The 14242-nt window shown below is 28.3% G+C and overlaps 4 protein-coding genes across 4 annotated transcripts; 2 read left to right on the top strand and 2 right to left on the bottom strand.

Moving 5' to 3' along the window:
- Positions 1-1573: 1573 nt before the first annotated feature.
- OCT59_028899 (uncharacterized protein) lies at positions 1574-3771 on the bottom strand (the record flags this gene model as incomplete). The annotated part of the gene is made up of 9 exons (XM_025329482.2): positions 1574-1904; positions 1985-2120; positions 2206-2547; positions 2630-2716; positions 2790-2861; positions 2935-3240; positions 3313-3359; positions 3422-3641; positions 3729-3771. 9 exons carry the CDS (start codon positions 3769-3771, stop codon positions 1574-1576), a joined length of 1584 nt encoding a protein of 527 aa, XP_025168426.2.
- Positions 3772-4348: 577 nt separating this feature from the next.
- On the top strand, positions 4349-5521 carry OCT59_028898 (uncharacterized protein; the record flags this gene model as incomplete). The annotated part of the gene is made up of 3 exons (XM_025328039.2): positions 4349-5015; positions 5094-5184; positions 5257-5521. 3 exons carry the CDS (start codon positions 4349-4351, stop codon positions 5519-5521), a joined length of 1023 nt encoding a protein of 340 aa, XP_025168425.2.
- Positions 5522-10361: 4840 nt separating this feature from the next.
- OCT59_028897 (uncharacterized protein) lies at positions 10362-10697 on the top strand (the record flags this gene model as incomplete). Its single annotated transcript, XM_025328038.1, has 1 exon — positions 10362-10697. One exon carries the CDS (start codon positions 10362-10364, stop codon positions 10695-10697), a length of 336 nt encoding a protein of 111 aa, XP_025168424.1.
- A 48-nt stretch (positions 10698-10745) lies between these two features.
- On the bottom strand, positions 10746-10961 carry OCT59_028896 (uncharacterized protein; the record flags this gene model as incomplete). The annotated part of the gene is made up of 1 exon (XM_066147644.1): positions 10746-10961. The coding sequence occupies one exon, from the start codon at positions 10959-10961 to the stop codon at positions 10746-10748; it is 216 nt and encodes a 71-aa protein (XP_065994332.1).
- Between the last annotated feature and the right edge of the window lie 3281 nt (positions 10962-14242).

The raw sequence follows: 14242 nt of genomic DNA, 5'->3' as shown, positions 1-14242 counted from the left end.
ATGAAAAATTTCCGAAAAAAATGTTTCATTTGAAACAATTTATCATTTTTTAAAAAAAAACAAAAAATAAAAAAGTAAAAACTTGTTTTATAAAAAAAATTATAATAGTTATTATTATGTTATCCACAAACAAAATAGGGTATCATCCGAACACGAAGAAAAGAGATAAGAAAAATTGTTATTGACCGCGTACGAAATAATACAAATTAAATTGTAGCTTCATTTAGAAAGTAAATATTTTGCATTGTGTTATACAATAAATACAATAAATAGCATTTCAAATTGTGAAATATTAAATACTGAAAATAAATAAAGAATTGGTGTAATTTAGGTGATTAAGTGATTAATTGCTATTAGTTATTCGGCTTGAAGTGCCGAATAAGTGATTTATCTGGTATCACGTGATTTGAATACAATGATAAAATCACGTGATACCGGGCAATCATATGCTTATCAAGATTTTCGAGAAAAAAATATATTTGTCGGTAATTTGATTGTTGGTATAATGTGCCTGTCCGTTGTTGGACCGATTCTCGACATCCATTTTCCCGACATCCATTTTCCCGACATCAACGATGATTTCCCGACAAGATAAATTCCTGAATGGACATTTCCCCGAAAATAAAGCATTTTGATATTATCCCGACATGAAATTTCCCGAAATCAAATTATTAAAAATGTAACTTTGAGTTGAGTATATAGTATCTAACAATAACACACTATAAATCGCAAATATTTAAATTTTAATTAGTTTTATTAATAATAAAATATTGTTTTGCAAGATCTACGCAAACAGTGTTTTACAAATAGATATATAAAATAAACTGAGCAAAATAATCTATTTAGAAAATAATTATTGTCTCATATTTTTTGTCATTAATATCTAATATTTTTAAATATAAATTAAGATTTTCATTAATTTTAATTTCATTTACAATATTTCAAATTAATAAATTTGGCGATATTTCCTAAACTGTAAATAATTTATTAAATAAAATTAAGTATTTTTGTGAATCATTTTTCGTAAATCGATTTCGGGAAATTGTCATATCGAGACAATATCATGTCGGGAAAAGTTCATGTCGGGAAAAGTTTTTTTCGGGAAATTGTTGTCAAAAGTCGGGAAAATGGACCGGGAAATCGTTCCGTAACCTACCTGTCGGTAAAATGATTGTCGGTAAAATATGTCGCACCTGTCGACCAAATAGGTTGTTGGTTAAATAATTAATTGTCGGTAACATGGTTATCTCAAAACTTCGGTATCAAGATGATAATATTAAAAAAATTCATTTATTTGAAATAAAAACAAAGATTCGACGAGTTCAAGAAAATTTTCTTTTTTACTGTATGTCACCAATCATCTTATAAAGCATGCATTTATAACGATATTGATAAAAATATTTTTAATTACGTGGATGACATTTCAGTATTCCAAAATGAAATTTTTCTTATACTTAATTATATTACACTTGATTATATTACGAAAGAAAATTCAGAATGGATTTGTGGATTTAATAACGTCGGTCAGTTTTAACAAAAAAAAAAAAATCCTATAAGTGTATTATTATTAGTCCTAGAAGCAAGAAATCAAGTCAGCAATGTTCATATCGTTAGCTTCTTTATATGTAAATTCTTCTTGACCAAAATTAACCTTCAGACTACAAACACCATTAGAACCAATTGTAGGATACCAAGTGTGAAATAATCCGGTGTAAGCAAAACCCAAATGATTACCATTCATTGTAAAAAAGACTTGTCCGGTACTTGGACAAAAACCACAACCTATTACATCATTTACTTTGCCCCATTTTTCAGCATATTTTGAACCTGTATACCCTTCATTATGAAATGTTCTACCTTCGTCTGAATGAAATCCAACTGAATGTGTATCACAACCAGGTAATCTTAAAAAGAAAAAAAAAAATATTAAAATCGCTTGATCTAATTAATCTGAATATGGAAATTTTTGTAGAGAAATATATACCTGTAAATTGAATGATTTTTTGGAGCCAACCCAATAGCAATTATTGTTTCATCAATATCTTGATTTGATAAAATTGTTATTTCATAATAATAATATTCTATCGGTAGTGAAGGAGATAATGTAACGGAAGAGGTATCTATTGTTATAAGTGACAGTTAGTCGAGAAAATTTAGAATAATAGTAATAAAAGTGATAATAATAATACATTAATTAGTTCTTACCTTTCTTAAAAGAATTTGGTAAAGGGTATTTTGTTTGTATCATGACATCTGATTCTGCATTAAAAGAAATTTCAACACTTTTTGAAATATTTTTTTCATTTTCAATGTCGATGACGTCATCGCTTTTGTTATCATTATCATCAATATTTATGCTTACAATCTCTAATATTGAAATTTCTGATCTAGGTTCAAATTTCCATTCATTGGCACCTAACATCCTCAGGTCTGAATTTGGTTCTTTTCCTAAAAATTTTAAAAACTTTCTAAATATTTTTTTTGTAAAACTAATAAAGAAAACTATAGTTCTCTTTATCAGAATCTGTTTATTTTCTGAACCATATACTAAAATAAATAAATTAATTAATTAGTGTATAATAATGTAAAAACATTTATTAAGATATTGATTTTTTTTTTTTTTACTTACTTTGTGAAATAACATCTTCGTCAACGTATATCTGACATAAAATTGTGTTAATATTCAATATTAATAGAAGTAACACAGTCGGAATACCTGAATATATATATATTAATATATTTAGTTATGTTATTTTTAAGTATAAAAAATTTTAATAAAATTTATTTACCAACAATGGCTAGTTCTCTATAAAACATAATATTCATAACTTTTTGGGATGGTATTGCAAGACCTTTAATATCTGAATGTGTTGATTTTAATGTAGTTAATATTTAATCACTTGAAAAATTTTGTTTAAAATAATTATTAATTACCTCCAATTAAAGTTTTAAGAAAACGATTATATTCATATAACCATCCAATTATAAATGATGCTTTAAGTATGCTTGCAAAATAAAATAAACAAAATAGAAATTTTGAACGTTTCTGTATTGCTATAAAAACAGTACAAATTGGGATAATTGCAATAACATCTAATAGCTCAATAGTCACTCCAAATTCATTAAAAACTCCTCCTAACTGTCCAGAATATATGAAATATATCTCTGATAACCAGATTCCAAGATATGAAAATGTAGTTAAAAATAATGACTCCTCGAGTTGAAAAATAATATTGACATCTAATAGAAGAATAAGTTACTAATACAGTAATGAAATTAAAAAGAACATTTAAACTTATAAAAAGATAGTACTTTTCTTCTTGCCATTTAATTTAGACTTATTAATACACCTCCAAGATCTAGGATAGTAATATTTTTTAGTTAAAAAGATTATTTTAAAAAATCAAACATCATCAATTACCTCATTTTTAACAATAATAAACAAAATACTATGAAAATAACTTGAAATATTCCTAAAGTTATCACCACAGGTATATGTTGAGATATATAACGCTTTGATACACTTTCGTTTACTTCTTTTTTTAACTTAAACGCTTGCTTAGCGTCGTATGCATTAGTATATTCGCTTATTTTCTCGACATTTGATTCGTTTAATTCGATTAAAGTTTGAAAATTAAATACTTTTAGAAATTATTTAAGTGAAAATTGAGTGAACATCTTATCATAAAAATTGTAATTAACGTTTGTATAATTTTTAAAATATTTACCATTAAAATAATCAAAATCAAAGATATTACAAAGTGCTACCATGATTGGAACAAAATTTACGATCAAAAATGCTATAGCATGCAGTATTGTCTTATAAAATACCGCCAATAAACCAGTTAATAAAACAAATGGAAGTGTGAACCATAATAAATTTGTCCAGACTGTAGGATAAACAACAAGAAAAAGAATTTCGAAGATAATGAATAATATAAATACAAAATTTAATATTCTTAATTTTTTAATATTCAACATGTTTAGAATGCGCATTTCAATTATGTTGTATTATATTCCTTATATGTTATATATATATATATGAAACAAAAGATAATCCGATATCACATGACTACAAATGCGGTTAATGTAGGCCCGCATTTAATTAATATGATCCTTTGTCTTGGAATTGTACTTCCAATCTTATTACGCCAATCTCCAATAATTTTTAAGTATTCATATTACTATATCTACATACATGCAAATATGTAAATCTATGGTTTTAGAAATGAAAAAATGTACATTTTTATACTAGCTAGTAAAATGGTAGAGTTCGAATCATAATCAAGAGCCTAAAATTATGTATTTATATAATACACCAACAGTTTGTTTTTGCTTTTATTCAAAAATGATGTTCACAGAAAATAAACCATCAACCGAACCTTTTTCTTTTATTTTTTTAAAGAAACTGTGTTCTTTTGCGCTAGTAATTATACTTGTTTTTTATACCTATAACCAGTTTTCACAATTTTCTGGCTCGATTGATAAACCAAATATTAATGTCCGTAGACAAAACTCGAAAAAAGCATTAAGTGAGATACAAAATATTAAGATTATTGTAAGAGTTTGCAGTTTATATCCTATAAACTGTACTTACAATAATAATGAATGTGAATCAAATGAGTACGTTGAACGTCGAAATATTCCTGATTGTAATAACTATTATGCTTTGAACTTCCAAGAAAAGGTGGAGATAAAGATAACTCCTTTTATTAATGATATTTATTTTCATGGAATAGTAATAGATAATAAATTTTATGCATCATTATTTAATAAATCTAATTCTTTATATATTGTAAATGATCAAATTAATGTTATATATTATTCATTTACAATTAGCGAACGTATAGTTAGTGATTATGTATATGGTCTTGCAGGTGGAGGGGAACAAGAGTTCGCTGATTTTTTTGTATATACAGATCATATAGTATCTTTAAATACTCTAAACGCAACAACGCTTGTATTAATGCCAACATCAATGGATATTAATTATCAAGAGGAATCTTATTATGATCGTAATTATCAATTTATACTTAAATATTTTTATAGAAAATAGAAAATAATTTTTTAAATTTATTCTTTTTATTTTTTAGTTAGCTCGATTATATCAAATGTCGGTGGATTCTTTAGTTCTTTATCTGGATTCTATGTACTTTTATTTGGAGCAACTAAATTGGCACCGTGGTAAGTTAAATATAAATTATATGTAATTAATAAATGTATTAGTGAATTAATATTTCAATTAAATTATCATAGGGGATTTTTGCAAACTTATGTATTTAGTTGCCTATGCACAAGATATCAAAGGAAACTTATAAGAAAACTTCAAATTAAATATGAACCAATTCCATTCGTTAGTGGAAGGACAAAAAACATCACATTGGAAGAACGTGTCCAAAGTATCGAAAATATACTTAAAGAGTATTATCTTGATACTGATTTTTTGAATTTATTATTAACAAAATATAATAAAATAGATGATAATAATATCGATGACAATAGTATCGATGATAAAGTCTAAAATAATAATTATTATTGCAAAAATATCTTGGACATCACTTTTAAGATTTATGAATTATTGACTAACGTTTATGACCTACTTTTTATTTTCTTGGCATCTTTTGAAAATATACCGAATGTCCGTAATAATTACTTACAGCTTTAAAATTTTTACTATTTAGGTTTAGAGCAGAGACAGTAAATTTTGTTAGGTCACACTAAAATGTATGACAATGAATTTCACGCCCTTAAATTTATCATAGGGAACGAATGAAATTCCATTTGGTGTTTCGATCTCCATAAAAACCGTTATCCGGAAAAATATCCGGTTTTTATCCGGATTCCAACCGGATGAACCCAAATACGAATTGAAACACTTATTTCATTCCCTACTCTTTTTTACAATAATTAGTTGATGTGTGCCTTATGAAGTCATCAATCACTTTATTTCCACTTACCGGAATCTTTTTGCTTATAACATTGATTCACAAACAGATCAGCACAAAATTAATGATTATTTACAATAATTTACGAAATTGAAATTACTCAATCCAAATTAAATTTAAGAATGACAATCCGTTTTTTTTTAAATTATGAATGATAATATGTTATATCGAACTTTAAGGGATAATCCAGTTTCAGTTTCAGCCGTAACAGATCGATCAGCATAATAATGTTAATAATACTAACAAATTGATCAGCATAATAATGTCAAATCGATCTGCATACAATAATATAATCTTAACCAAGTTAGAAAACTCGCATGTAAACTTCATTTTTCGCAAAATTTGATTATTAATAAACGAAAAAACGAATAATTACATTTATATTTTATTTTATAATTTATGCATTGGAAAACATAACATTTTACTATTGATCAACTGAACAATAAAACGAAAAAAAGATAAAATAAAATAAAACGAAGTAAAATAATACAAAGGAAAAAAGCTATAACTAAAAAAAACGAAGAAATAAAAAATGAGGAAAAAGTAAAAAAATAAAAATACAAATAAAAAATAAAAAAAAATAAAAAAATAAAAAATAAACAAGTTTTTTATATTGAACTTTAATAGTACCAAATTATTTAACATAATGAAAAAACTGGTGTTAGACGCCAGTGGTTTAGGACACCACTCACACTAGCGATGTGGTTTAGTTATCAAATTGATCCCATAAAAAAATTACCAAATATATCCCATCAAATAAACCATAAATACACTATCAATATTTTGAACTAATTACAGCATTAGTAGTGCATTATCGTACAGTGTGTATAAATTTAATAAATTTGTATTGTAAGACTTAGCAATTAATTAAGTGCATTTGAAGTTAATGCAATTATTACAACATTTTTCACTATTATCACAAGTAAAGTTAGTGGGCAAACAATCCGAAGGTGTTGCCCTCTCGGTTTTAAGATAGTGTGCTTCAATAAAAATTGTTAAAAAACAAAGAGAAGCAACGAAAATTACTTTTAAGAATGTAGAAAAATGCATTGTGTATTGGAATGTAATAATTTTTCAAAAATTGAATTATTAAAACTTGAATTTTAAAAAATTGAATTTTTTAAAAAAAAAACTGTCCAAAATTTAGGAATCTTTATAAGAAAATTTGAATAGGAATCAATTACTATATTTGACCGATCTATACTATTTTATTGCGAATGAGTTTTTTAAGTTGATACATTACTTCAAATTTCTTTTTAAGTACTGATTAGATAATAGTACAAACGCTATTATTTTTAGGGGCTGCATTTTAAGAGAATTCATTTTCTCGGCCAGTAGATCATTATCCACCACTTACGTAATTAAAATTACGGATATAACTATAAATATACACATATCCGCCGATCTGCAGCAAATCGGCGGGATATGCTATATGCGATGGTTTTGAGGTGTGACGTGTAACATTTTTTAAAGAATTAACTTAAATATGACCAATCCCATTTTTCGTAGATAATTGCCAATTTGTTGATCAGAATGTTAGAATTCACAATAATTCTAATGAACTTTATTTGATCATTTCTATTTTTATTAATTTATTGTCTTAATACCGTGACAGCTTTCGCTATAATCATTAATACTAAAGAGTGGTTCGTATCCTGCCAAGACATTCAGTGGTTATCGGCCTATTGGTTTAGAAAAAATTTTATCAAAAACTCCGTGAATATGATACATTTACGGAAATAACATGGAATAAAATACTCAGAATAAATTCTTTATAGGGCTTTTTACTAATAACTATATACAGGATTTTTTATTAATTTTTTGCATTATTTAAAAATTCTAGTAAATACATTTTTAGAAATATACTTTATTTATTTACTTACTTACTTATTTATTTATTTTACTTACTTATTTATTTATCGTTTATTTATTTATTTATTTATTTTTTTATTTTAAAAAAAGAAAATAACAATGATATAATTTCGGAATATAATGCACAAGGTTTATTAAATTTCACATTTTACTCGTCGGTTGATCCCCATACTTCATTCAGTTATTTGAAACTATTTATAATGATTAACATATTTAGAAAATAATTTGTTGATCGAATAGTAACTTTATTTCTGATCTAACAAATCGATTGACCAATCCCCAAAACCCCACACGGATAAATGGTTTTTACTGCCACTATCACACTCTGCTCTTGATGGCGTAGAAGTCGAAAAATTTTTATGAACTTGTAACAAAAACGTCGGAATCAATGAATTTCTTTAAGCAATAAAATTTTAATGGTACAAGCGTTCAATATACATATTATTTATTTGGTGTATCTCAATATCCAATGCTAAAAATGATGATAAACTATTTAAGAATATCTTGATGACGTAGAAAAATACAATGTGTGACGATTGATGTTGGAATACGAGAAACATTTATAAAGTTTTTTTCGGAAAAAACGATTTAGGAAATCTTAAATGAACAAATCCGAGTCTTCTATAAACCTTATAATTTTAAACAATATTATCTAAATATAATATATAATATTATTTTGATATCATTTGATATTGTTACAATAATACAATATCAACATCATTATGACAAATAATGAAATGATATTGTTATGATATCAGAATGAGGCTGTTGAGGCGATCTTTAACAATCTTGTTTGAATTTTTAAAGTTTCGGAAAAGAATTTTTTTTTAGGCCACACAAAATTCGATTTTTCGGTTCACATCACCCGGGACCCGGCCGGGTCACTTTTTTATTTTATAATATAGACAAGAACAGGAAATAACAGAATTGGTCGTTACAAGTATTACAAATACCAGACTTAACTAATCCAAAACAAGTTATATTCCAACCCCACCAAATGGGGGCGTCTCGTCTGTTGGGTCACTTTTTCAATTTTCAATAAAAAAGTTTATAAAAAATTATCACGTGATGAACTAATGCTTTTTATATTGTTTATTATTCGTGTGTCGTCTCAGAAAAATAAATATAACAGTAAATATAAAATACTAGTATTTATAATCCTCTAATACCAAATTACTAAAATTTTTACTAGCATAGCTTCTTCAAGCGATGCATTATGCTGAAACTTTTTCACGACTAATGTTTTGATGGCCTAGATTCCACTTCAAAATCTGCTTCTCACTCAATCAGACGATAAATGTAAATCGATCGATCTCCACAAAAGTCTTCCTTTTTTGCTTCTTTTCAACAAGTAAACCACTATTACAGCAAAATTCGAAATATAGTGAACACTTGAAAATTTTGATTGTCGGGATTGTCGGGTACCCGGGTTAGTCGGGTTATTAACACAGACATATAACACGTGATATATATATGATGGCGTAGTATAAAGTATAATTGTATAATACTATATAATGAACTCTCTCTCCCCTTTTCGTTTTTTTTTAAATAGAAATCCGCAGTAAATTTTATTTTATTTTTTTTTTCACATTTTAAATTTTTTTTTTCGAGGAGTGAGGACTACTTGGTGGCCTCTACGGAAAGGCCTCCTCTATACCCTAGACCCTTAAGAGAGATGAAACGCCGTTTCTAAGAAGTCTACTAAAAATATTATAGCTTCTTCTTCAAATTTTTCAAAAAATCCCATTACAACAACGAAAAATACTTTCCTTGTCTCTATGAATAAATTTCACGTGATGACCGATTGTCGTACTGAGATTTATGAATCTTGGCGTTCAAAAAGTTTTTTTTTTTGAGCTTGCCGATCTTTTCTCAGACACCAATAACCTTCATTTATTAATTCACACTAATGATTATCAGTAAAATGCTCACACACTTTTTTTCCTTACAAAAAGTTTTTCCTCGGCAAATTCAACAAAAATACTTTAATCTTATACGTCGAAAATTATTGGAACGTATCGACTTCATCAAGTCACGAGACTCTAACGAGTCCCTTAGAAATAAACTTACACGTACCTTTTTTAACTTCTCGTATAAACGTTACCGTTTTTACTTTGGTATTTACATCCTTTGCGACCACTTCTACGCGCCTAAATCTTCTAGGATTGCTACCCGGTGTCGTGGTCCCAGCCCCTTTGTTATGTCTAAGAATAGACATGCTTGCGGTGCTCATCAATCAGTGTTTTTTCACAATCAAATTAATAACAACCTCAAATTTACACCACCCGACGAACTGATTTTTATTAATTCAAAATCTTCACATGCTAATCATATATTTGATCTTTGGCAGAATCGATATCTCCAAAAAATATTCTCTAACCGCCTTGGTATTGAATATACTTCGCGCTTCACAGCCAATGGTACTGATTTCGTGCGGCGATATCCTACCGCTTCGATATACAGAAAACACTTATCGGATTTTAAACTTATTCCAAGCAAAAATCCCAGAACTAGACGTAAACAAGAAGCCCGTTTTAAGCGACAATGCAACCGGCTGGTTCTTCGACTCCCCTGGAAAGCCTTAAGGACAAACTTGATGCCGGAAGACGTTATCGCTTCCTTTTCCTCGGGACTCAACACATTTATAAAGTGATTCACCATTTAAAGTACAAACGTCACCCGAACAAGAAATTATCTGATTCTAATGATTATGCATTCAAAATTCCTTGTCATTCACAAGCTGGTACTAACAGCTTAATTCACAATCGGTTATTACCTAATTTACAAAACACTTTAACAGTTCACCCTACTCAACCTCCAGTGGAATCATTACCTCCAGTGGTTACTTCCATCCCAAATATTTATCACCTTCGGAAATAGCGGCGCTTGCTCCTTTTCTTCCACCACTTCCACAAGCTAACAACTTCTTCAAAACAGCTCAAGGATATAATCCATTTGATCCGACCCGTCTCGGTTGGAGTTACTATTTACAATACGACCCCGAACACCCGAACTTACCCCGGAAATATGTGTTCGCAGCCCTGATCCGCTCAACGTTGATGCAGGATGACGGGAATACGAAGATTTTATGTCATCACCATTTGCACCGACGCCTTTTCCAATTCCCAACACATGCAACAACATTTTTCCGACACTCCGGCTGATTACACCTCGGACGGAACTAAACAGGTTGAATCCCGTCCTCTTAAGAGGGACAATCTCTCTGATTCTTTAGAACACGTTCGAAAGGACACACTGTTAAACGACCTCGACACGCACGTGATCGGACTCCCCGATCGCTGGTCCTAGTACTAAATGATTTTAGTTTAGTTTTTCTTTATCTACATTTAATTTTTACTTTGTAATGAGTCTTTATTTTTTAGGCTAGTTCCTTTTATATTTTTACGCATCTACACATTATACATCATATTACAACTCCACATTAATGTGTACTTACGTACTTCTTCAAAACAATTTAGAATAGTGTGAATCACTCCACTTATGACAGTATTTACAAGTGGCAGCTTAAGTGCTGAAAGAAAAATACGTTTCTTATTAATTTTTTTTTTAGGGTTGTAATTTTTCTTTAATGGTTCCTTTCGGTAGTTTTAATTCGGTTACGCTATAGACCGCAGGCTATGCCTGGTGTGTTTTTCTTAAATAGCAGGCAGGGCGATTTCACTGGTTCTCCAGTTGAGGTTGGGTACTTTCATGACATTGGGTTTATTAGACTTGTAGTTTATGTTTTACTCATTTATTTGTAAGACTCCAGTCGTGTCTAATTTTAAAAATAAAAATAAAAATACTATATAATATGTAAATATCAATATAACATAAATTAATAAATATACTTTTTTTTTCAACAATATTACTTTATTTGATTTTTATTGAACAATGACATTTTATTTGGAATTTCGTTTGAATGCCTGTCCAATTTGTCTTATTTCTTTAGATTGTCAAAACACATATGGTCAAAAAGCACTTGTCAAGCAAGAGAAGTAATATGGAAGAGGAATAAAGCTGAACGTAATTATGCAGTAGAATTTGTTCACAAACCCCCTCACGCCGCAAACCAAAAAAGTTGTGTTGGACTCGGAATTTGTTGACTGGGTTTTTGCTAATATTTCGAAGGAAATAAGGAAATTGAACTTTTACCAACCCAAAATGATGTATTACATTATATAGTATATTCAATTATACTTTATTATACTTTATACCACGCCATATATATATGTCACGTGTTATATGCCTAATAACCCGACTAACTTACATAACTTACAATCCCGACAACCAAAATTTTCAAGTGCCCACTATATTTCGAAACCCGGGTCCCCGGGTCCCGAGTCGATTTTAAATTCCAATTGTTACGTGAACCGAAAAATCGAATTTGTGTAACCTTTAACATATTTTGTTATTAATACTTAAGAAAATCTTATTAATAGGATTTTGGGTTAAATTAAAACAATACTTTATAAGTGTTCACATGTATATCTACAATTTCTTAGCATACTCTTTCTTTTTTAAGGTTTTTTTTTATTTATATACTGTAACATTATTTTACAAGATATTTGATTCTGCCACTCAGCAAATAATTATGAGAAATTCTTCACTACTAGATCTATTCAAAGACTTAACCATTTTTATATCGCAAAATATATAGAGTTTTTGATTTTATTTAGAAATTTCCTCAAACGGATAATATCCTAGGATTGAATCCGGATATTTATTATCCGGATTGTATCCGGATTAACTTTTGCATTGTATATCCGGATCTACAATTTAAGAAATGGATAATCCTATATGATAATCTAGGATTTTGGCGAAGATATAATATTTATTGTTTAAAATGTAAGGAACGATATATAGGTTTATACCAAAAATTAATTGACCTTAATTGATATTACGATTGACATACTATCATACTATGATTGACATTTAATGTGAAGAAGAATTTTGTTAAAAGAATAATAATTGATACGGTCATTTACTCGAAATTCTTTATAACATTATCGTCGAAGAACATACTAGTAATAAGCGAAACGGACGAAACCAGTGATGTATTCGAAGAATTGCATATTTTCGCTATTATTAATATTTTAATATGTACTTCCCTTCTAATATTAGTCACTGACAAAGTAACACATATTATTTAAACACGTTATCTTTCTATAAAGTTAAATATTGAAAATGTTACTGTATATTAAAATTAAAATAGTCTCGCAGAGGCTTCTTTATTAATAAGCCTATAAAGACTTTTCGGCAATGATATTTTTAAGTATACAATCATTGTAGTATATACTGTAGATTATAAAATACAGTATTCTAATTAATATTTTAATTAAAAAGTAGCAGCTCAACTTTCTATTATTTGGCTATAGTAGCGCTTTACTGGCAAAATTGCAAATTGGCTCGAGAAAAAAATTCGTCCTTTATCCTAATTTTTTTTTTAAAATTTTTTTTTTTTCGAAAATAATCCTTTACCTAATGAAATCACTGGAATCACTTCCCTAGCCGCCCTATAAATGGAAAATTCCAATAAATGATCATTTTTCTAGTTTTCATTCCAAAAAAACTCCGATGTGATCAATTTCCTAAAAAATTTTTTATAGGGGCCCTTACTCTATATATTTATAATTCTTACCTCCCTTAATTCTTGTGGTAGTGAAATAGTGGAGTAGGTGGCACAAGACCATCTCTCGAGGTTCTCAACCGTATATCTTTCGAACATATGATACGTTCATCCTGAGCATCCTCCTTTAGATCCAAATGATAATTTTCTAGCATTACTTTTCACATATAGTAATCATCGATGATTATTGTCAATTTGGGGCATATTGAGATTTCGGGCACAACATCGATATCATGAAATTTGCATTATTTTATTTTTACTATATCAGATATGTAATTAAAAGAAAAATATTTATTTATATTTGGTATTTATAGTTTCTAATGAATAAAAGCAAAGTTGTCAGAATTATTAATAAATTTAATTTATTATTGCAATTTGAAAATAAAGTCTATAATTTTTTTAAAGCAGTAAATTTTACTAAAAAATAATTAATTTGAAATTAACTGAACGCTAAGACGCAGCAAAGGTGAAAGGCGCAGCCAACGAATAATTTTCGGTGAAATGACAAGTCGGGGATGTCTAAAGCGGAGTATTATCTCGTGATCATAGTAAAAATAATTGTCACATTTGTAATTTCTTAATCATGCCGTAATGCTGGTCAAAACTATTCCACTTTAGAAGATCCCCAAGTAGAGGTAATTGTCATGCCGGTAAAATGCATTTCAGTGAAATGAAGTTAGATAATTTTCATATCAGCAATATGGAAGTCAGCAAAATGATGTCGGTTAATTTCATGTCAGTTATCCCTATAAAAAATTTTTTGGGAAAAATTCTGATAAATGATCATTTTTTTTAG

This window comes from Rhizophagus irregularis, chromosome 8 (assembly GCF_026210795.1).
Source record: "Rhizophagus irregularis chromosome 8, complete sequence".
Classification (NCBI taxonomy): domain Eukaryota; kingdom Fungi; phylum Glomeromycota; class Glomeromycetes; order Glomerales; family Glomeraceae; genus Rhizophagus; species Rhizophagus irregularis.
The sequence above is the reverse complement of the archived record's forward strand: the minus strand, read 5'-3'. Positions and strand labels throughout refer to the sequence as shown.